The 23,540-nt window shown below is 39.1% G+C and overlaps 1 protein-coding gene across 7 annotated transcripts in view; it reads left to right on the plus strand.

The window, feature by feature from the left end:
• SPAG17 (sperm associated antigen 17) overlaps positions 1 to 23,540 on the plus strand; it is a 356,415-nt gene that overhangs the window by 280,304 nt on the left and 52,571 nt on the right. For all 7 annotated transcript variants that reach the window (XR_012075867.1, XM_072967909.1, XM_072967912.1 and 4 more), the window contains 7 exons: positions 1,271 to 1,446; positions 3,405 to 3,522; positions 6,514 to 6,692; positions 7,269 to 7,428; positions 16,248 to 16,465; positions 19,159 to 19,303; positions 21,108 to 21,262. Coding sequence is in view for 6 of the 7 variants with exons in the window: in XM_072967909.1 (XP_072824010.1) it covers positions 1,271 to 1,446; positions 3,405 to 3,522; positions 6,514 to 6,692; positions 7,269 to 7,428; positions 16,248 to 16,465; positions 19,159 to 19,303; positions 21,108 to 21,262 (1,151 nt within the window). In the remaining variant the exon portion in view is untranslated. The remainder of the gene's footprint in view (positions 1 to 1,270; positions 1,447 to 3,404; positions 3,523 to 6,513; positions 6,693 to 7,268; positions 7,429 to 16,247; positions 16,466 to 19,158; positions 19,304 to 21,107; positions 21,263 to 23,540) is intronic.

Below are 23,540 nucleotides of genomic sequence, written 5' to 3' on the forward strand. Positions count from 1 at the left end.
TATAGAGTGAGTAAGAAAGAGAAAATGCAATTTTCTCAGTGTCAAACTTGAGAAACAAAGGGCATGATTGGTCATGGTGTTAACTGAGGTTGAGAACAAACTTAGGAGGGTTATCTGCTTGGAAAAGGCGAGACTTACTGATTTTGAAATATCTCCAGTACCACAAGCAGGGGGAGATGTCTAAAAGCAGTTGGAAATATGGAGCTGGAGCTGAGAAGAAAGGGCATGCCTTGAGATGGACAGTTGGGAGTCATTAGCACAGAGGTGACAGCTGGAGCCCCGGTAGTGACCAAGATACTCAGATCTAGTAGAGATAATAAAGATGCTCAGCCCTGGCTGTGTACCACAGTCATGTGAGGTGTTTCACAGACGCAAATGCCTGGGACTCATCCCCAGAGTCTGACTCAATAGGTCAAGGCTGGGGCTGAGAATATTTATTTTTTTAATTCCATGAATAGCTATTATGGGCAGCTGGAGTTGAGAACAACTGTAATGATAAGGGGAAAAACCCTGGGACCTAACAACATTTAAGGGCATAACAAAGAGGAAGCATCAGTAAAGGAGACTGAGAAAAAAATGACCAGGGAGGTGAGAGGAAATCCAGGTGGTGGTGTTACTCTGGAACCCAAAGGGGACTATAATTCAAGGTGTAAAGGATACTCAAATGCTCTGATGTAATTCTTCCATGGATTAGCTCCCTTTTTAGAATTCTGACAGTCCACTAAAACCCAGAATAAAATCAGTCTTCTACAAGAAAACTTTTTCATCTCAACTAGAAATCTGTTTCTTTTCTAAATTTTCTTGTTTGTATCCCTTATCATGTTCCTATTTAATATGTCCTTGTATTGAAGCTATTTGAGTGCAGATCTTATTTAAACTACATTGGCTTGATAAAGTCCCTTATTTTTTTCATTATTGTCCACTGCTCCACACTTTTTACATGTAAGAGCCTCTCAATAAATATTTCTCAAATAAATGAAGAGATGGTTACTGCTGTATCATTAGGGGTTTATAGTCTAGTTGGGGAGGCAAAAACATGAAATAATGACTCAATCAAATATATCAAAGTATTCAGTGCCTCAGATTTTTAAACTACAATTCTGATTTTCATATCAACTGCAGTACCCCTGAAGTCTATCCAGCTGATAAATCCTACTCAGCAGGGTAAAAATTGCTGACTTGTATAAATGTTTGAGGTGTAACTTTTATATAACAAACATATCAAATGTAAATGTCTGATTTACTTGTTTGCTTTTTTGTCTCTTTATAGAGGAGAAGGATCCTGATTTGGAAGCGATGTTGAATATCCCATCAGCACTTGCTCCAACAGTAATTCCTGTTATCGTTGCTGTTCCCCAAGGCAAAGGAAAAGGGAAAACCAAAGGCAAAGAAAAACACAAGGAATCCCTGAAAGAAGAGGAACACCCAAAGAAGGAAGAGAAAAAGGTGAAGGGACCACCATGGATTCCCCAACTCTGCTTCTGCCTCAATGTTAACTTTTTTAAATTCGTGAGTTATGTCAATAGTGTTGTTATAGTACATGTATTTTACTGTTGTAGATATAGGAACACTCCTTGAGGTTTCCATTTTGAATGCAAAAGAAGAGATCTGGGCACAGGAGTGGGATCCCCACACCAGGAGACATACTGTCACATATGGACTGTCTCAGGTCATTCATCCCAACCTCATTCAACCATTAGTTCAACTAATGGTTAACTAGTTGAGCCATTTTCCCGTATTAGATCTTGGGTGTTCTTTAGGCTTTTGGTTGATTGAGCTCCTACTATTCCTTATTTTCAATCATTTATTTGGTTCCATTGAGATAAACAACAACTGGAAGAGGAGGGTCTCTAAATAGTGGAAACACTTCCATTTGGTAGGTTGGGGCTTGGATATTGGTGTGCTAAGAATTCAGCAAGACTACAGGACAACCCACTTCCAGTTAAAGGATAGCCACTGTCTGCCTCCAACCCTCCACCATATGCAAATACACACACACACACACACACACACACACATTTTCCTAATGGACACACATTGAAGCATACAGATCAAAATAGTTTCTGAAAGAGGGACACAAAGGAATCTCCTGATAAAATCTCGACTCTTGGTATTAACAGGTACAGTTGTACAGTTTGTACAATATACAAATCCTCAATTTATTGGAAAAAAAATGTGTTCAGAAGTGATTGGGGACCTGGATTTCAAAGCCTGACCCTTGAAAAGTTACGGGGTTTGAATGTTGTTTAGCCTTTGCACCATATTTACCCAGCTTTACTAGATGAGTTTTCTCAAGCTAGGATACTTGACCCTTGTTAAGTAAAAATGTTCAAGTATTGAGCAGAATAGCCCCCTGTAATTCATTAATTTAGCTGAAAGCAATTTGGTGGCAAACCAACCAGTCCACCCAGCACTTTTTTAAATGGGTGATAATGGAAGGGTGGGGGGTAGTCACTGGTTTTGAGTGTAATGATAGGTTTGTCATGGGATGTTTGTGTCTTTGAGCACTATTGTTAAAATTTTACAGAATTTCATGAGTTTTTTCCTCTTAATTTTGCTTTGTGTTTTTGACTTCCAGCCAACTATCCAGATTTGATTCTCTGTTAGTAACAAAGGCAGAACAATCTAAATGATCAACAATAGAAGACTAGAGAGAATAAATTAACAGTCCAGCACTAGGGAATCAGTTGTACTGATTTTAGTGGCGAGGCACTAAGAGAGCCAGTTGGAAAAACTGAAATGATTATCTTCAGCTATGGTTTGAAAGTAACCAAATAACTTTCATCCTGGAGAATGCATGACCAATCAAGGGGTTCAGGCACAGTTAGCATAAAATTAATTAGACTTTGTAAAGTAGACGCACCCAAACTCTCATTAATTTGTAAATAATCTTTTTATTGCCTTTTATTGTTTTGACTTACTAAGAAAGCAATGCATGCTCATTGTAGAAAAATAAAGACACATTATAGAAAAATAAAGACACATAACATCTCCAGCATCCAAACCATAAGAATTCGACACTGAAGGTAGTGGGATGTTGGTCAGCCCTTACACCTACAAGTGCAAACAGAGAGCAATTTTTCAAGGCCAAGTTCAAGCCCCAACTCCTCCATGATCCTTTCCTAATTATTCTCATTAACTCCAATATCTCCCTTTTCTGAGGAAAGATGTGCCAACCATTTGGTACTATTATTTAGCTGTTTCACATGTGTGATGCCATTCTACAAGCAAAATAGAAATTGCACAAAGGTAGAGACTCATGCATCCTTAGAGTCCATGGCAGGGCCCACTTACCATGGACAAGTCATATTCTCAGCTTTCAGCAAATCCTTGTTTAGTCACAGTGAACCAATAGCTTATTTAGAAAATGACAGGAAATTATTCACATGTTAAATTATTTACAGGAAGAAGTAGAACCAGAACCTGTTTTACAAGAGACTCTTTATGTCCCCACCTTCCAAAGCCTAAACGTGTCTTGCCCCAGTGGGCTCCAGGTGACCTTCATTGGGCAAGAGTCCCCAGGTGAGTGCTGGCTGGGGGGTCAAGGAGGCAGGGGGGAAATAAGTCACATAGACTTAAATCACCATTGAAATGGTTTCCTATCAGTTAAATATACTTACTGTTGATGATGAACAGTAGGCTAATAACAATAATAACCACCATTTTTTGAGCACTTACTATGAGTCAGGCACTATTTAAGTACTTAACATACATGACAAAATACAACTACCATAAGCTAAGTCCTAATAATTTCATTTCACAAAATAAAGAAACTGAGGCGTCAGGAGGTTCAGTAACTTCCCCCAGGTCACTCAGTCCCTAAGTGGCAGAGATAAAATGCTGTTCTTGGTCCGGTGGTGACAAAGCCAATGCTCTTAACAATCGCTGCGTGGCCCTGTGTTCCTGCCTCTACAAAGGGCTGTACTCACAGAACTTTGCTGGTCTGATCAAAACAAAGGACAGAGTAGGTAGAGATAAGTGCAGGTTAAATGGATGAAGAAAACGGTCTTGTTCCTCGGTATCAGTATATATACTTTTATAGGATCTGTTTTTTTCTGTTGAGTCTGTACATTGTTCCTAACCTATTAAGATGAATAAATAATTACAGTAGGACTTATTTAATTAACCTGATAGGGGGAAGGAATCCACACTGGTGGTTGATGTGAGTATCATTTAAATGGAGACCCACTATGCAGTAGAATTAGGAGATGCAACAAAGCAAGCACTGAGTGGGGACTTGGGTTCTCATTAGCTGTATGGCCCTTTGAATACTTACTGTCTCTGGACCATGTTTCTCCGTCTAGCAAATGTTACATTATATCGGTGGATCCTATCCTTTCATAGCCAAATATCTTCTTTATTATAATTCCCTTATGTACCCCATATTTGAAAAGTATATCTATTGAAGATAAAAAGTATGCCTATTGAAAAATAAGTCAATGTTGTATTTACTTGCCAGCCAAATGAGAAGAAACTAAATGATGTAGTTGATCTATTTTGATTGAATATTTCTTTTCATTAGGCTTTCTGAATTATTAAAAATAGAGCATGGACCCTCATTTCTATTTCCAAGGATTCTTAGTGGTCCAGGTCCACTAAGTGATGTTTCTGACTGGGTACTGCTAACGATGGCTTCCAAAGTCGAAGATGCTATGAGTGTACTGAGAGGAATACTGTTTTCTAGTTCGAGGACATACATATTTACTTGCTTGTTTGCTTGATCCTGTTATTAAACCACAACTTGATACTTGTTTCCCTTGTCTTTTCTGTTAATTGTCTTTTTTAAATTGAAGTATAGTGAGTTTACCATGTTGTGTCCATTTCTGGTGTACAGCATAATGTTTCAGTCATATTTATTCATACATATATTCTTTTCCTATTCTTTTTCACTATAGGTTACTGTAAGATAGTGAATATAATTTCCTGTGCTGCACAGGAGAACCTTGTTGTTTATTTTTATTTTTTAAGATTTTTTTAAATTGAAGTATAGTCAGTGTACAATGTTGTGTCAGTTTTTTCCTGTGCTATACAGTGTAAACTTGTTGTTGATTTTATATATAGTAGTATCTGCAAATTTTGAACTCCTGATTTATCCCTTCCCACCCCATTATTTAGTCTGATATGTGTATTCTTATGTCAGCATAGACAATGTGGTTAATAATAATTCTGCCTGGAATGCAGAATCTTTCTGGAACCCTCCATATATTATGAAATCCTAATTCAAGTTTGAAAATAATTACAACATAAATCAAAGCAGAGGTATCTTCATAGGGTCAGCCTTGGGCAAGGGAAAGGAGGTCACATGGTGTAAGAAGAAAGAACCTAGACTAGAGTTCTTTCCAGAGTGACCTTGGAATCCTTCCCCACCTGAATTTCTTCATTTATAAAATAATGTTGTTACTAAACAGAGTTGTTATAAGTATTAAATGAGAAGATACTTTCTAATCTGGAACGCATTATTCCAATGTTAGGTTTTTGTTTTTGTTTTGTTTTGGTCATGGTAGCCGGGGTTGTTTTTACAGCATAAAAAAATAGTTACGCACAGAGACTCGGTTCCCATCTCAGCTCTGACCCTTACTAGCTTTGTGACCTTGGAGAAGTTAGCCTCTATTTATTCACCTGAAACCTCTGGAAAATGAACGTTTCTAAAAGGGTTATTGAGGTGGGCTGAATAAAATGCATATACAAAGTATTTAACATACAGAAGTATCTCAACAAATGTTTATTATTTTATTACAGTTATTACTTCTGTGACTTGAAGGATACCATGAAGCGTGCTTATTTCAAAATATTTTCCCATCAGCCTCATTATAGTCCTTGAAATGCCATCATTTCTTGTTAATAACCCACTTTATAAATGGAGAAGAGGAAATGATTCAGTTAGCAAAAACCGAGTAGCTGTTGTGTGCCAGAGATTCTCATTAACAGTATATTCTTTTGAAGGAATATATTAGGTGCTTTTTTCCTTGATTGCCAGCGAAGAGTAGAACTCTGAGGAAAAAATCTGGACTTGGTCAGAAGTGAGGGGATTATGTTAACTTTGAAAGATGATAAATGATTTAAGAAGGGCAAGCCTGAGTATATTCACCTTTGAGCTTCAGGCAACCAGGGAACACTAGGGGGGAGCAATGTGTATCTAGGGGCTAAAGCTTCTTCAAAGGTGAGAGAAAAACACCAATGGGGAGAAAAGAGAACATCTAAGGCAGCATAGCTCTGCTCCCTTCCTAATTTTGCCCTGAAATACCCTGGACATCATTTGAGGGAGTAGCTTTCACATGGAGAACATATCTACTAAGTCCTTGTCAATGGCCTTACTACATTCAACTGTAAGAAAGGCAGCCGAGAACCAGTACTCGGGCCATGTGTCATGACATGAAAACTGCCCTCTTACTCAGATGTAGACAATAGAATGAAAAAAAAAATTAAGCAGGAAGATAAAATCCCAGCCACACAGCATTGCCCAGCTCACAGTAAGCCTTTCTTTCTTTCTTTCTTTCTTTTTTTTTTTTTAAGATCAATATGTTATAGATGAGGAACCCACCTGGGACATCATGGTCCGACAGAGCTACCCCCAGAAGGTGAAGTACTATGAGTTCTACAAAACGGTGATGCCACCACTGGAGCAAGAGGCATCGAGAGTCATCACCCGTCAAGGCACGGTTGTCAAATACATGTTGGATGGATCCACGCAGGTAAAAGAATGTGTTAGATAAGTTACTCTTTCCTGCTGCAAAGGAAAATGCAGCCAAGCTGTATATAAGGAACAGTATTATGACAGGGAAGAGAAGCAACTGATTTGAAAATGGAATGATGCTTATAATGACAAAGAATAACGTTAGAAGAAAAAACACTACCTTAGATACTCTACATACTAGATAGATATTTATAGAAACTAAACATTTAGACATGTGATAAAGTTTTAAATGGAGTCAGAAAGATTGAAATAGAGTAATTTCCCAATTACCTAGAGGGAAGGGGGAAAGATGGGAAAACATAAAAGAGGTCAATCTAATAAAAGACAGGAAATAAAAAGAAAAGAAGTGAAGTAGAAGGTAAACGGAAAATAAAGTAATACTATTGTGCTGGATATGAATCTGTTGTCTCTGAGCTCCAAATCTGCTCCTCTATAATGTGCTATATGTTGCTGGGTCTGGAAGTTTGCAAATACTTTTCTTTGAAAGATTTTTAACCAATTTCAGTTTGACAGTGTCGTTAATCAGTATATTCCTCCTTTCTGAAAATGCCAAACTTCTGTCTTTTTCTTTCAGATTCTCTTTGCAGATGGGACTGTGAGCAGTAGTCCCGATTCAGGTCCTGTTTGTCTTGCCGCTGAAGTGCCAGCAAGCCCACCCAGTGGGGACTTGATGGACACGGTGTCTCAGCAAAAATCAGAAACAGCACCGTCGGAGGCTGTAATCACAAAGAAAGGTAATCACTGAAGCCTCTCAGTTTATAATGGATTCAGTACATCCAAGTGCTTACCAATGTTCAATATTATTATCACTCTTCTATTTCTATTGAATAGATTCATAGATAGGCATATATATATATATGTGTGTGTGTGTATATATATGAATTTCACTGGGAATCATAGCATTATACACTGTTTGATGAATTGCTTTATCTCTTAGTAATAAATAGCGGACATTTTCCTATGTCATTATGTACTCCGACATTACATTAGCTGACTACTATTTTAGAGCCAGATGAGCAGATCTGTGATATCAAGGTCCTGAGTAGGCGTCTCTGTCTTTCTCTTTTCCTTAGAAGTTGCAAGAAGGCCACATTAGTTCTAGTCATGAGGTCCTCGTATCGTAACTTCCAAAGCAGAAAGGAGAGGGGGTGGACAGAGAGTTTTCACGAGGCTCTCTTGTATTAGCGAGGAAGATGTTTCCAGATCCTGCCAGCCCCCCACCCCCACCCCAGCAGATAGTCTCTTGTGTCTCACCGACTAGTCCTGCCAGGGGACCTAGGCTGGGAAAAAAGCATCCGATAGTTTTGTTTTTTTCCCAGGAGATGAGCACTACTGTTAGGGAAACAAGAAGGTGGAGAAGAATTGGGTAAGCAGTCAGTAGCATCTGCCATAATCTGTGTTATCATCTTGCTCTCCTCTGAGACATCGCCAATTCATAGCCCTTTCTCTACCACAGTGTGAACACGTCTGCTTCCACATACCCCGGCCAGTGCGGGGTGTTTGTTGTCATTCTTCTCATCTTACTCAATCTGATAGACCATTAATGCATCTTACTACTATGTTAATTTGCATTTCTTCGATTACCAGTGAGATTAAACATTTAAAGTCGTTTATTGCTTTTTTTTTTCTCTTTGTGAGTTTTCTGTTTACATCTTTCTTTGGTTTTCTGTTGGGATGTTCATTTTCATTTTAAGAGATCTTTATATGTAGGAGATGTGTGTTTGTGTACCAGGCACAATTCCTAATACTTGAAAATGTTGAATCAGCTTATCCTCCCAGCAACCCTGTGAGGTATGTATTTTAATAATCCCAACTTACAGATGAGGAAATTGAGACACAGAGAGGTCAAATAACTTATTTGAGGTCTTTCAGGTAGGAGGTGGTAGAGCAGAGATTTGAGTCTGGGCAACTAACTCCTAGATTAACTAACTCTCTCATGCATTACAAATATTTCTCAATTTCTCATAGGACTTTAATGATCTGAGACCAAGATTCAGATCATTTTTTTCCTCAGTTTCACACATCTCACCACAGCATCTAGTAACCTTGTGTGGGCGCCAAGTGAATTCCTTTTTTGGTAACTCAAAATTTAGTGAAATGGATTTTCCTTGGGTGGTAGCAGAAGGTTCCTGGTTGGAAAAGTGAATGAAAGTCTCCTTAGAGCTTTCCAAACTTCCCAGCTCAATGGCTGTCTCTTGTTGATACAAGAGGACTTGATGTAAGGATGGTCTGCATGCCCACTCCTCTCACTGCCTTACCTGGTTTCAAAGGACTTCTTCCTCCAGCAGGGTGTTTCGGATTTCTTCACAGCCCTTCCATCTAAGGTGACACAGCCTTTTCTTTTCAAATGAGCAGACTTAATTTTTTTAGAGCAATTTTAGTTTCACACAAAAAATGAGCAGAAAGCACAGAGAGTTCCCAGAAACTCCCTCTCTTCCACAGTTTTCCTTATTTTTAACATCTTGAAAATGTGGCACATTTATTACAGTTGAAGAATCAATATCGATACATTATTATTAACTCAAGTCCATAGTTTACATTCAGGTTCACTTTTTGTGTTATATACAGTTCCATGACTTTTGACAAATGCATAATATCATGAATCTACCACTAGAATATCATACAGAACAATTTCACCACCTTAAAAATCCCCTGTGCTCCACTTATTCATCCTGCTCCTCTTCTCCATCCTGAATCATCCCAGCCTAGAACTTCTGACAGCCACTGATCTTTTTATTGTCCACATAGTTTGGCCATTTTGAGAATGTCACATTGTTGGAATCAGACAGCATTCAGGTTTTTCGGTTGCCTTCTTTCACTTAGTAATTAATATGCATGTGAGATCCCTCCATGTCTTTTTATGGCTTGGTAGCTCACTTCTTTTTATCACAGAATAATATTCCATCATATAGATGTGCAATAATTTGTTTATCCATTTATCTCTTGAGCAATATATTGGTTGCTTCTAGTTTCTGTCAATTGTGAATTGAGCTGCTTATAAATATTTGCCTGCAGGTTCTTGTGTAGACATGTTTTCATTTCATTTAAATAAATACCTAGGAGCATGATTGTTGGCATATATATGTTCAACTTTGTAAGAAATTGCCAGACTGTTTTCCAAAGAGGCTGTACAATTGAGCACTCCCATCAGTGATGAATGAGACTTCCTGCTGCCCCAAATCCTTGCAACATTTGGCATTGTCAGTCATTGGATTTAAGCCATTCTAGTTGATGTGTAATGATATCTCATCATTGTTTTAATTTTAATCCCTAATGATATATGATATTGAGCATCTTTTCATATACTTACTTATCAACTGTATATTCATTTTTCTTTGGTGAGGTGTCTGTTGGTATCTTTCACCCATTTTTAGACTGGGTTGTTTCCTTAGATACATTCACTCTTAGAGGTTGTATTTCACTAGTGCTTTCTGAACCTGCCATGAAAAGACCACCCCAGTCCTCGTCCCTGGCACATTCCAAATCTTCCTTCTCCATTTTAGGGGGGATCCTACTCTGTTCATTTTAAAGACTGCCCACCCAAGCTTCTCCCAGGATGGAATCCTGTCCTTTCGCTACTACATTGACCTATACCCCGTTCCTTCTAATAACACTTTTACATCTGAACCTGTGGGCTTGCTCTTTCATTTCTGCTTTCAGGAGCACTTATGTTCAGTTGGACCTTGGGGATTTCCCTAGTTTTTCTACAAATGTGATTTCTGGATTTTTTTCATTGTTATGATTACTTCATATGATTTCCAGAATGAGAAGAGGGGAAAGTGACAACCATGTTGCTGCTACCTACCTGACAAAAACTCATGTGTTTTTGTTTATTTTATCCTTTTTTTAATTTATCTAAGGTGTTTCACTTATTTTTAGGCTTTCTTCTTTCCTAATATAAGCATTTGTGGCTATGAATCTCCTTCAGGGTACTGTGTTAGCTTCATTTCATGAGTTTTATTTTAACACCAGGTTTACTGAAATATAATTCACACACCAAAATATTCATCCTTTAAAATAATCAAATTTAGTATATTTACAGGGCTGTGCCACCTCCATTATCCAGTTCCAGAATGTTTTCTTCACTGCCCTCCCTAAAAGTACCCATTAGCAGTCGCTCCCCATTTCTCCTTTCCCAACCTGTACCTTAGAACCACTAACTTACTTTTTGATTCTGTGAATTTACATATTCTGGACATTTCATATAAATGAAAACATACAGTATGTGGCCTCTTGTGACTGGCTTCTTTCATTTAGCATAATGTTTTTAAGGTTCATCTATGTTACAACATTTATCAGTACTTGGATTTTGTGGTCAAATAATATTTCATTGGATAAATATACCACATTTTGTTTATCCATTCATCAATTGATGGACATTTGAGCTGTTTTCACTTTTTGAAAATTACAAATAAATTTGCTATGAACACTTTTGTAGCAATTTTTGTGTGAACGTGTGTTTTCATTTCTCTTGAGTAGATGCCTAGAAGTGGAATTGTTGGGTCACATAATAACTTTATTCTTAGCATTTTGAGGGCCTGACAAACTGTTTTCCAAAGAAGCTGAACTATTTGACATTCTCAGCAGCAAGGTATGGAGGTTTCCAATTCCTTCACCATCTTTGCTAACACTGCTGTTGTCTGTCTGTAGCCGTTCTAGTGGGTATGCAGTGGTATCTCATTTTGATTTTGATTTGCATTTCCTTAATGGTTAATGATGTTGATCATCTTTTCATGTGCTCAGTGGCCATTTGTGTATCTTCTCCAGAGAAATACCTATTCAAATCTTTTCCCCAAGTTTTTGTTCTTTTGTTGTTACGTTTTTGTATATTTTGGATACAAGCTTCTTATCAGATGTATGATTTGTGAGTTGTTTTTCCACTTTCTTGTTGGTGTCATTTGATGGAGTCCATTTTTATGAAGTCCAGTTTATCTATTTTTTTCTTTGGTTTCCTATGCTTTTGACATCCTATACAAGAAACCATTGAAAATCTAAAATCACAAATATTTAGTCCTATTTGTTTTGCTAAGAGTTTTATAGTTTTAGCTCTTGCATTTTTTTAATCCATTTTGATTTGATTTTTATATGTCATATAAGGTAAGGGTCTGAATTCGTTCTTTTACATTTGTTAAAATGATGATTATTTCCCTTATTGAATTGGTTGATATCTAAATCAAAAATCAATTGGCCATAAATGGAAGGGTTTATTTTTGGACTCTCAATTCTGTTTCACTGATATATGTCTACCTTATGCCAACATCTCACTGTCTTGGTTGCATTAGCTTTGCAGTAAGTTTGGGACTGGAAACTGTGAGTCATCCAACTTTGTTTTTCTTTTTAAATATTATTATGATTATCCTGGGTCCCTTGCGTTCTTGTATGAATTTTAGAATCAGCTTGTCAATTTCTGCAAAAGAGACAGCTGAGATTTTTGTAGAGACTCCACTATTTATGTAGATAGATTTTGATAGTGTTGCCATCTTAACGGTATTATCCCTCAGTTCATGAACATGAAATATCTTTCCATTTATTTAGGTCTTTATTTCTTTCCAGTGCTATTTTGTAGCTTTCAAGGTACAATTATCCACTTGTTTTGTTCAATTTTTCTTAGGAATTTTATTCTTGATGCTATTAGAAGCAAAACTGTTTTATTTTTGGATTGTTCATTCATATCAGTACAATTGATGTTTGTATATTGAATTGTGTCCTTCAGGATACCTCTCTCAAGATTTAAATTCTCATTTCATGGCAACTCTGGAAATAAGATCCCCACCCCTAGCATTTGTTGCTCTTGCTCATATTACTGTTTGTTTAGTGACATTACTAAATAAAATCTGTTTCCTTTGTCCTGTGTGGCAACTGGGGTCTACGCACAGTTATCTTAGTGGTCAGCTAGTGATTGGACAGAGAGTTCCTTAAATGCCTCAAACTAAAAAGTCTCTCAGCCTTTGACAAGGGGTTTTGTGTGCTTTGGGGGCCCACCTTCTTCACTCTGGAGGTTTAGAACCTAGCCTTAGCCTTCAGGTCATCCAGGGGTGAGAGATTCGGTATTTCTCAGATCTTTCCGGGGCATGGGTACAGACCTGCTTGTGGCCTTCTAGAATCTCAGGCAAATGTCAGAGTTTTTCAAAGCCCTCTATGGATACATCATGCTTTAGCTCTTCCTGTTACAGTTTTTGGTCAGCCTCTTGTTTGCCCCAACTATTATTGCTGCCTCAGGAAGATATACTGTAAACAATTGTCCTAGATTGTTTCAACGACGGCCCTAGAAAAAGGTTATTCACAATCGGTTCTGACTCAGTTCAGAGGGCGGGTTTCTAGAGCGTTTTCAGGCAAGTCCAACAATGACAATTCTCTGCGAATAGGGGTTTTAGGGAGAGTTCCAAGCCCACCTGCTCCCTCTAGTGGCTGCTAGGCTGTTGGTTTTCACAGCTACAGCGAGTCCAAGTCTCCCGTGGAGCTGGAGATGGGGAAGGGTGGAGGATGGGAGCAGGCGCTAAGTTCTGACACCACAAACCCCTTGTTCTTACTGCAATTCAGATGTTTTCCTTGAAGTGTTCCTCCAAGTGTTGCAATCCTTTGACTTATTTCCAGAGATCTGAAAAAGTTGATTTTGATCATCTTTTCCAGTGTTCTCACTGATTTGAGGGAGGAGTGGATTTTCAAAGGCGCTGACTTGCCATTCTAGATCTGCTGCTCCCACCTCACAAGAAATAATATTTACTATTTTCATTATTTTTCCGTTCTAAACGTTTTCTAATTTCTCTTCTGACCCACAAGTTATTTAAACTTGTTTCTAACTTTCCACACCTATGAAATTTTTCTAGTTCTTTTTATAATTGATCTTCAATCTTTTGAAGTTTTTGAAACATGAGATATAGCCTCATCTATGGTCACTTTTTTTTTTAATTCTGTATGTGTTTGAAAAGGGCATATACCCTGACGTTATTGAGTACGGTGTTCTGTTCATATCTGTTAGATCAAATTTGTTAGTTGTGTTGACCAACTTCTATCCAAGTTCAGCAGACTTCTCCATAAAGGGCAGGGTAGTAAATATTTGAGACTTTGTGGGCCATATGGTCTGTCAAAAATATTGACTCTGCCATTGTAGCATGAAAGTAGCTTTAGGCAACACATAATCAAATAAGCATGCTGTGTTGTGTTCCAATAAAATTTTATATATGGACTCTAAAATTTGAATTTAATATAATTTTCATACATAACAAAATATTTTTCTTTTGATTTTTTAATTCTGTAGAAATGTGCAAAAAATTACTACTTCATAGACTGTACAAAAGCAAGAGAGTAGGCCATATTTGCCCCACATGTCAAAATTTAACAATCCTTATTCTATGTTACAGATGTTTTAATGTACAATATCAATTTATTCAGCAGAAATAATGTTTATAAATTTCCTGAGAGAGCAGAACAGCCCCTTTTGCACTCCTTATAATTTAATCTTTATTTCTTTAGATCTGAAATAATTCTGTTTTTTAATAGTTCTCTCAGATTTGCCTTTATATATTTCGAGGCTATGATTTTAGATCCTTACAAATTTAGAATTGTTACCTTCCTGGGGAATTTAACTTTTTATCAGTACACAATGACTTTTTTTCATTTTTCAGTTTTATTAGGTAAAATTGAAGCAATTTCACTACACATGTACAATATATTGCATATAAATATATATATACAATATACTGCACATATCTTTTTAAATTTGCATATATGTACTGTTCATTGTTTCTAAGAACAGTTAATAGCTTTAGCTTTTTAAACTTACATAGTTATGAAAGGAATAAAGCCAACCACAAAATAAGAATCAACAGAATGCTGTAATCCAGTCATGAAAGACAGTCAAATGTGCTCACACATATTCAAGAAATCGATCATATAAGTTATAAATAACGATGACTTTTTGTTCTAGGAATCTTTCTGCCCTAATGTTGATTTTGCTTATTTTATTATAGCTACATCATCTGTTGTTTAATTCTTTCCCAGTATAACTTTTTCCATACCTTATGTGGTTTATGTCTAAAACATCTCTTGTGAGCAGCATATTGTAAAAATTAAAGTCTACCATTTTGTGTTTTAACTGGAGGTTTTAGCCTCTTGGTTGTACAAGAGACATTTTCTGAAAATGTCTTTATGTTGCCCTCCTTCTTGAAATATAATTTCGCTGGTTATAGAACTCTCAATTAACGGATATTTTCTCTCAGTATGTTGACAATATTCTTCATACTCTTCTTGCCTCCAGTGTTGCTTTTGAAACAGTGGCTGTCAGTCTAATTGTTTTTGCTTAGAAGACAATCTAACTGCCTTTGAAATATTTTCTTTTTTTATTACAATTTCAATATGATTTAAGTAGGTGTGGATTTCTTTTTATTTATAGAAGTGAGAATACTTTGGGCTTCTTGAATTTGTAGTATCTTTCATTGGTTCTGGAATTTTCTTAATTATCTCTTCAAATATTGTTTCTGGTCCATTTCTTTCTCCTCTTCTTCTAGAATTCTGGTTAGATTTATATTTAGGAGCTTTTATGTCACTTCCGTTACTTCTGTCACATTGGCTCTCTGAGCTTCATGTTAAATGATTCCTACAGGTCTATTTTTCGGTTCTCTTTTAATGCTCTGGAAATATAAATAGGTCCAAATTAAGTCTTAGGGCAATGGAAGTGCTTAGCTGAATGTATCTGTCTTCTTTCGTTCCATTAGATGACTCTGCACCTTAGGCCAAGATCCACGCCCTGATGCACGTTTCATGGTCTGAATCTAAAGGCTCTTCCTGGAGGCAGCAATCCTTTGCTACCTTTTTTGCAATTTGTTTCTTAGTCTGAGTTTACCTTGTAGTTGAGGCTTGGCAACACTAGCAAAACTTGTCCACAGAATATTCATTATTATTCATATAAATGGAGTAAATCTACCTTGACAGAGGAATTGAGGTAATATTTACAGAGTTCCATGTGGGTTTCTTCAGTTATCTTCCTGTTCCAATTGAATGGTGGGGACGGGGACGAGACTGAGAGGGGTCTGTGTATCAGGTGATTATCAGTGTAGTAATTAAACTGTACAAACCCTCTCCCCTGTGAGAGGCCAAGGTGTGCTTGGTTGTTAATGCTCTCCAGATCCGGGGCTGAAGAAAGGAATCTAGTGAAATGCTAGAGTATAATAAGTTAAAAGAAGGAATCTGAAAGTTTGACAGATACACAGGAGAAAATGTAGGCTTTCAAAACCAGGCCATGGGACCCCAAATCTGGAATCCAGGGGTATAGAAGCAAGACTCAAAAGTGCACAGAAATTGACCAGAACAGGCACCATGCCACAGAGGGTGAGCTGTGTCGGCATGCGCATGTCCGTAGGGAGGTGGTGGGGAGCCAGCCAAGGTTCAAGTGCTAAGACCTTCTTGAAAAATAATATATTTGATGAATGCCACTTAGAATTTCTCTGCCACAGTGTCTGAGGTAGCTTACACTGTATTAAAACTTAATGAATAATTTTATACCATTGATATTATAGTTATATTGTTGTGTTTGATTTTACTTGAACTTCCGTAGGAAAAAGTCAAAAGAATCAGTCAACAGTGGCACATAAGAATGAAAGCCATGACCCCCAGCCGGAAACAGTTCAAACAGTAACTCCCATGGAGGTTCACCTAGGCACCTGGTTTACAACTACACCTCAAGGAAATCGGATTGGCACCAAAGGATTAGAACGAATAGCAGACTTGGCCCCATTTTTGTCCTTTAAGGCCACGGATCCCGTCAATGGCACGGTATGGCAAACTATTGTGTATTGCAAATTTTTCTAATATGTTTGCAACCACAACCACATGCTGCTGGTCAAAAGCAAAATGCCTGCTTGCTATTGAGATAAGTTCCTTTATGTAACCAAATGCGTTTTGCTTTCTTCTCCAGCCTACTTCTGAAATAATTTCATAATCGCTTACCTTGTTTGCTAGTTCTTTTTTGTGAGACTCAAAATACATATCATCTCAGGATTTTTTTTTTTGGTCACTTCATATAACTCACTTTAATTCAGCCCAGATAGAGTGCTATCAGGTGTTCAGTATATATTTTTGCCACTGTGTTCTTACCAATACTAAGAATAATGATTTTCCCATCCTGTGGTGACCAGAAATTGTCAATGTTATGTGGTGGTATAAAATGTTTGACTAATTCTAAATGATAATACGTTAATATCTATACTAGGTAAAGAGCTAGCATTTATCACTGCTAACTTGGTGACCACATGACGTGTTAACCAGCTTATCATCATTATCTCATTTAATCCATATGACATCTCTGAAGAATATACTAGTGTTGGCTCCATGTTGCAGATGAGGAAACTAGAGCACAGAGAGGTTAAGCAACTTGCCTGAATCACCCAGCCACCTGTGGATCCAGGATTTGAACTCGGGCAGCTTAATTGGAGAGCTCATGCTCTCAATCACTGCATTCTGTAGCAGTGTTTCTTGTTATACGTACTCACTGGGGAGGTGAGGAGGTAGATTGAGGTATAGATAGGGGTAGATATCCATAGCTATAGCAACCATTGGCTGAGAGTGCCAAAGGTAAGAACCTAAAATAATAATCAGCATGCACTTCTTTTTTAAATATAGTGATTTCTGCCTACCGTAAAAAGATTAAAAGGTAATTACCACTTGCTCCCGAAAGCCCTAGACACTCAAGTCAAAAAACTAACTAGCAAACTCTCTCACTTCCCTCTGGACTCTTCAGAGAAAATTGTGTCCCTTATCTTGTGTCCCTTAGGACCTTCCAAATTAGAAAATATTCAGTAATTTAAATATGCATTATATAGTTTGTAATACATTGTTGCCAATTGGGGTCTCCAGAAGCAAGCACTGAGATAGAGTTTGGAGTGCAAGGTTATAAGGGACACCATTTGTGAAAGGAAAGGGAGGAAGCCGCCTTGTTCCAAGAAGGGAGCTGAGCTGTGGGGCAGACCTGACAAAGCCGTGGTCCCCAGGCAGGAGCTCAGGAGCCAGGATCATCTGTCCCAGGGTCGCAAGTCTGGGAGCGGGACCCAGATCGGGACCCCTGCCACACTCAGTCACTGGACACAGCTCACCTGAAGCAGTGTGAGTCAGGCCAAGCATCTCTGCAGCTGAGGCAGTGCTTGGACGAGCTCACACCTGAAAGCAGTTTGCCAAGTGCCCTTCCCGCAGCTGGGCAGCAAGTCCCATCCTGAAGGCAGATCAGTCCATGCATCTCCACATCCACCACGTCCACCACATCTACACACGCGCGCGCGCGCACGCGCGCGTGCGCACACACACACACACACACACACACACACAGCTGGGGGTTCAGACCTTCGTTGGTGAACCATTTAGCTACAGTATATAATGATCTGATTGTTCTTTCAGATTGAAGTACTTGTCAAGACTAACTGAATTTTTCCTGTGTTTCCTGCTCTAGTCGACATACTTAAAACCCTTCATTACTGCTTTGCCCTCCTTGGGATAAAGGCTGAAGTCCTCAGTGTGGCTTACAGCTCTCCCCAGTTTGGTCGTTCACCTTCCAGCTTGTCTCCCACCCCTCTACCCACTACTCACTGGGGTCCTTTGTGTCTAGCAAGCTTTTCACCCATGCTGCTCCCCTGAACGGACACACAAAATCCAGGCTCTGGTGCTGCTTCCTCAGGGGAAGGCAGCCCACGTGGGAACCCTCACTAAGGCACTCATGGTCCCTGAATGGCAACTTCTGTAATGTGTGACCTCCCTCTGGCCTATAACTCCTAGAGGTTAGGGATTTAAACGTCAGTCTTGTTCATCATTGTATACCTATACCCGGCACCTGTCACACTTCACAGCACGCAGTCAGCGCTCTAAATGGGCGTTCCAGTGGATTGCATTGGAGTAGATCTGGAATGTACTGGGCTGACAAAGTGACTACCCCTTGGCTTCCTGTGGTGGGTGATCAACTTGACACACAGAAGTCTCTGTCCCCCACCCATCTTCCTGATCTGATCTGATGACACGAGGCGGAGACCTGTACATTGACTCTCATAGCTTGCACAGCAGCCTCAGTCATGTTTACCTTAAACCTGTAATTTCCAAGAACACGGGGACCTGGCGTCATTTTCCCTTAAATACCTAGGTCAGGTCAGTCCTGATACTCACTTTTTACTCACAAACACGCAACGGTGGAAGGAACATCAGTTTTGAAGTCAGACAGCCTTAGTCCAGCATCAACCCTGGCACTTGCCAAGTGACCTTGAGCAAGTTTCTTAACTTCCCTAAGCCTAAATTTCCTCATCTGCAAATCAGGGATATCATCTCCTGCCTCCCTGGATTATTGTAAAGGTTAGACCAAGTGGATGAGATAAAACTTTCACTTACAAATAAATAAGCAGACTTTGTTGGTGATCAGTGGGAAGTAAAAATAAGCACGCTTGGAATTAACCACCTGACCGAGTGATGGCACTCTGCCTTTGTATGTCCAGGTTATGACAACTCGAGAAGACAAAGTGATCATCGTTGAAATGAAAGACGGTACCCGGATAGTAGATCATGCTGATGGTACCAGAATCACAACCTTTTATCAAGTTTATGAAGATCAGATTTTCTCTCTGGATGATCAAGAAACAAGTAAGTTTTGTTTTTCAACTAGATGACAATATTTTATGTCTTTAGAATAAGACAGGTAGAAACCTCACTGATTGTTGGAAACACACGAGAAAAATAATTTTTTTAACAACTGAGGCGAACCAGAGAATACTGCTGCCGTCCAGAGCAGGGCCTGTGAGGCCCTTTTTTATGATCTTTATCCTCAGCTGACACGGGAGTGATCACAGGGCTAGTTGGCTGATGGACTGTAATGGTGCCTTTTCCATTTTTACCACTAAAAACCTACAGCCTGGATTGGTAGCAACTGAAAGTTAATAATCATGACTCAACTGTCCTGGACGTTAGATCTCAGACCTGTTTCCCTTGATCCTTAAGGAATCTAATTTGCAGAAATAGGTGACCTCAGGTCAGTCCTCCTTCAGATCTTTCTGATAACCCTCCTTATCAGAAGGGTGGTGTGAGGGGAAAGCAAGCAGCAGCTGCTGCTAATGAACTGGAATCTGTTCAGATTATCTAAAAGCCTACCACATTTCCTAACCTAAATTTAAACAAGATTTTAAAAGAAAAACTACTCCCTGACTCACTTGTCTTTAATTCCAGAGTTTATTTGTTTAATACATTAAATGCTTCATTGCCAAATCAAGTGGAACAAAATTGGCAAGTGAATGGAAAAAGAGGAACCTTTATACTCTGCTGGTTAGAGTGACAATTAAAAGAGCCACTTGGGAGGGCAATTTAAAAATATCTAGTAAATGGAAAATGTGCCTATTGTATGATGCACTAACTCTACTCCTGGGTCTACAGAGAAAGACACTCTTATACTTTTACACAGGGAACAGGCACTGGAATGCTACTTGCATCACAATATTGAAGTATAATATGAAAATATTGGGAAAACAAAATTGGGAGTTTGGGATTTGCAGATGCTAACTGCTACATATAAAATAGATGAACAACATTGCCCTACTATATAGCACTGGGAACTATATTCAATATCTTGTAGTAACCTATAATGAAAAGAAAATGAAAAAGAATATGTATATATGTGTCTGTATAACTGAATCACAATGCTGTACACCAGAGACTAACAAAACATTTTAAATCAACTATACTTCAATAAAAAAAAATACTGGGAAAACATAATGTCCATCAACAGTAGAACAGAAAAATAAAAGATGGTATATTCTTACAAAGGAACACTATATAGCAATTAAAAGCCATGAAGTACACACATGCATGTACATACACATACACATATCCATACACATGTATACATCAAGATAGCTAAAGGTCACCAAACATTAAGTGAAAGAAGATGTATAGGATGTTACATAGAGCAATGTATAACTTATGCAAATTTAAAGCACACAAAATGTCATATATTGTTTTTGATACATACATTTATATAGAAGTATAAAAATGAATTGTGAGAAAAAGGAATAAACCCAGAGATAAAGAGAAAAGTGAACTTCAACTTGATCTGCAGTTTTTCTCTTATGGAAGTATTAAACATGAAGCAAATATGGCAAAATATTAACAAGTGTAAATTTGGATTGGTGAGCCTACGAATAGTTAAATTACATTTTCTGCTTGTCTGGGTATTTTCAATTTCTCAAAATAAAGACTGGTAAGAACAAAACAGCACACTAAATTAAGTAGAAAGAGATATTTTGGAAGAATTACACTACGTTGACATAGAGTAGCCCACAGTCCAGCCCTGAGGAGTGAGTTCTCAGCCCCAGATCTCAACTCCTAGTCCAGGAGCAGAGTCAGCAGGCGGGCGTGTGCATCCTATCAAACCTGCTTTCTTTGCGTTTGCTTGCAGCCGAAGGTCCTCGGACGGTCACCAGGCAGGTGAAGTGCATGCGGATAGAAAACTCACACTACGCCACTGTCATCACCAACTGTGAGGACAGTAGCTGCTGTGCCACCTTTGGGGATGGGACGTCTATCATTGCAAAACCACAGGGAACATACCAGGTAGGTCTGGGGGCGATGAGGAGTGCCAGAGCTGAGTGGCCACTCAGTGAAGGAAACCCATCCCTCTGTGACAGTGAACATCTGCAATCTTTTTAAATTTATTCGCCTTCTTTTTACAGTCCATTCCAGAAAAACATTGTCCTGCTTGTCTTTCAATACTTTGGGGTATTTGGGGTTGAAGTTTGTAAACCAGAGTGTATTTGCTGGGGATCCTTTATATGGTAGGTGTGGGCAAAGTGGGGTTTAGAAGCAGTCAGTGTTGGCTTGTCCCCACCAGACCAGCTTCAGCTCCTGCCCCCTCTCCCCTCATTCTCATTCTCCTGTCCCCCTGCTACCTTGTGTCCCCGCAGGATGGGAGGGTGCATGTGCTCTGTGCGGTCCTGGGAGGGCAGTCAGCCAGCTGAAGCACAGCTCTGTCTTTGGAGCGATGAGGAGAAGCACCGTTAACTCCTCTGCCTCCTTGCATTTCCCTGTTAAACACAACCACGCTGGGTCAGCCTGCAGTCCCTTCAGTCTCAGAAGGATTTGCCTTGGTCTTTCCCCTTGCTGGAGAAGGGACACAAGTGCCAGTATGTCACGTCTAATGTCACAGGATACTGAGAGCATGATGCCGAAAGATGATGGACAAAGACATCAGTAACAAACCTTCATTACTGTGAAAGCTGCTGGAGCCAGTTTATCCCTCCCATCTCTCCTGGTGTCATCCTCCTCCCTCTTCATCCAGTGCAGACCCTTGTGGGGCAAGGAAGATGCTGAGAGTAAGAGATGACCATGATATGTTGCAGTTGTGTGGCACTCTGAATGTCCATTTTTTTAGGCAGCGTCCATGTTCTGGTACCATGTGTCCTAACAGATTCTGGTACCAGATGTCTTATTAAGATTCTGTAATGAGGTCAGCTTTATTTTTATCACAGCCCCAGACTCCATTGTTTACAACTATGAGTTCAAAGGAATTTTAGGACCAATGACAGCTATCACTGGAGGAAGAGACGTAAAGAAAAGAGATCCAACTTGGAGATATTCAGTGTCTGACGCTATTCAGTCGCTGCTTGTTTGCCCAATCTCCTGAAACACAGGCCAAGAAAGGATGAACTTTAATGGCTCCTGGTTGAGAAACACACATGTCTTAGCTCCCAACTGGAAAAAAAAAAAACCAAAAACCTCCAAGCAAGCTTAGGAACACTTACATATAGTTCTGTAGTTTTATAGAGTTGAAAGCTGCCATTCAAAAATACCTCCTGTCCAGCCTGCATTGGCCTTGGCCCACCTGTCACTACCTCCTCTCCAGCATGGGGTAGTGTGATGACTGAGGCTGAATTTAAGGCAGTGTGTGAAAAAGAGAGCTAGGGCTTGAAATATTGGCCACTATTGTGCCTTGGCAGCCCTGGAAAGATTAATCAAAACCTCAAAGAGAAAGTGAGTGTAACAGTTGTTATCCTCTATGACCATAATGTGTCAAAAGTGAGGGTGGGACTTTCTGCCCATCTGGAGGGTTTCAGGAACAAGTAATGGGTTTATTTCCTCCCATAGGAAATCTTCCTCTGTCCCTGGGTCTAGGAGCTGAAGCCCATTTCCCTCGACCAGAAGACCTCCTGTCTTTCTGGGGAAATGTGTGTGAGTGTGCGTGTGTGTGTGCGTGTGCGTGTGCGTGTGTACATGCTGGAATGAACTTCTGACTATTCTATACCAGTCTGATCCTGACTCCTTTGGGGAAAATACACAAATGTAATAAGCATTCATAAGAATCCTACAGAAAAGGACTTCAGAAGGCCTTGGCTTTAATAGCAATACCATAAACAAACATCGTGATGGAGGGTGGCTTGTCCTCTACTCAGTGTGAAATCAGTTGGAAGAGGCAGATTTTATAGTAAACTCCGAGGAGTATAAATGTGTAATATTATGGGAATTTGATCTGCTAACTGTGTATCCGGTTAATCAAAGACAGTCACTAACAATAACAGCAGGAGCAGCAAATGTACATATATATGTATGTATGCATAGGGGTCATGTATGCATATGTATGTATGCACAGGGGTCATTGCTGTATTTGCCATGTTGAGTCTCTAGGCTTCAGCATAGCTGTTTCTCTAGGATACCTTCCTAGAAGGCAAGGCACGTCCTTCTAACCAGGTTTTCTTTCTGGCTTTTGTACATGGTTGCTTCACCTATGGTGTGTGTCTTAATTCTGAGAGTTATAGGCAATCATTTTTTGTCCAGAGCGGCTTTTGGTAAATTACAGAGTCAGTCTCTGACAATTTGGGTACATTTTGATGGGGAC

Source organism: Vicugna pacos, chromosome 9, assembly GCF_048564905.1.
Source record: "Vicugna pacos chromosome 9, VicPac4, whole genome shotgun sequence".
Lineage (NCBI taxonomy): Eukaryota > Metazoa > Chordata > Mammalia > Artiodactyla > Camelidae > Vicugna > Vicugna pacos.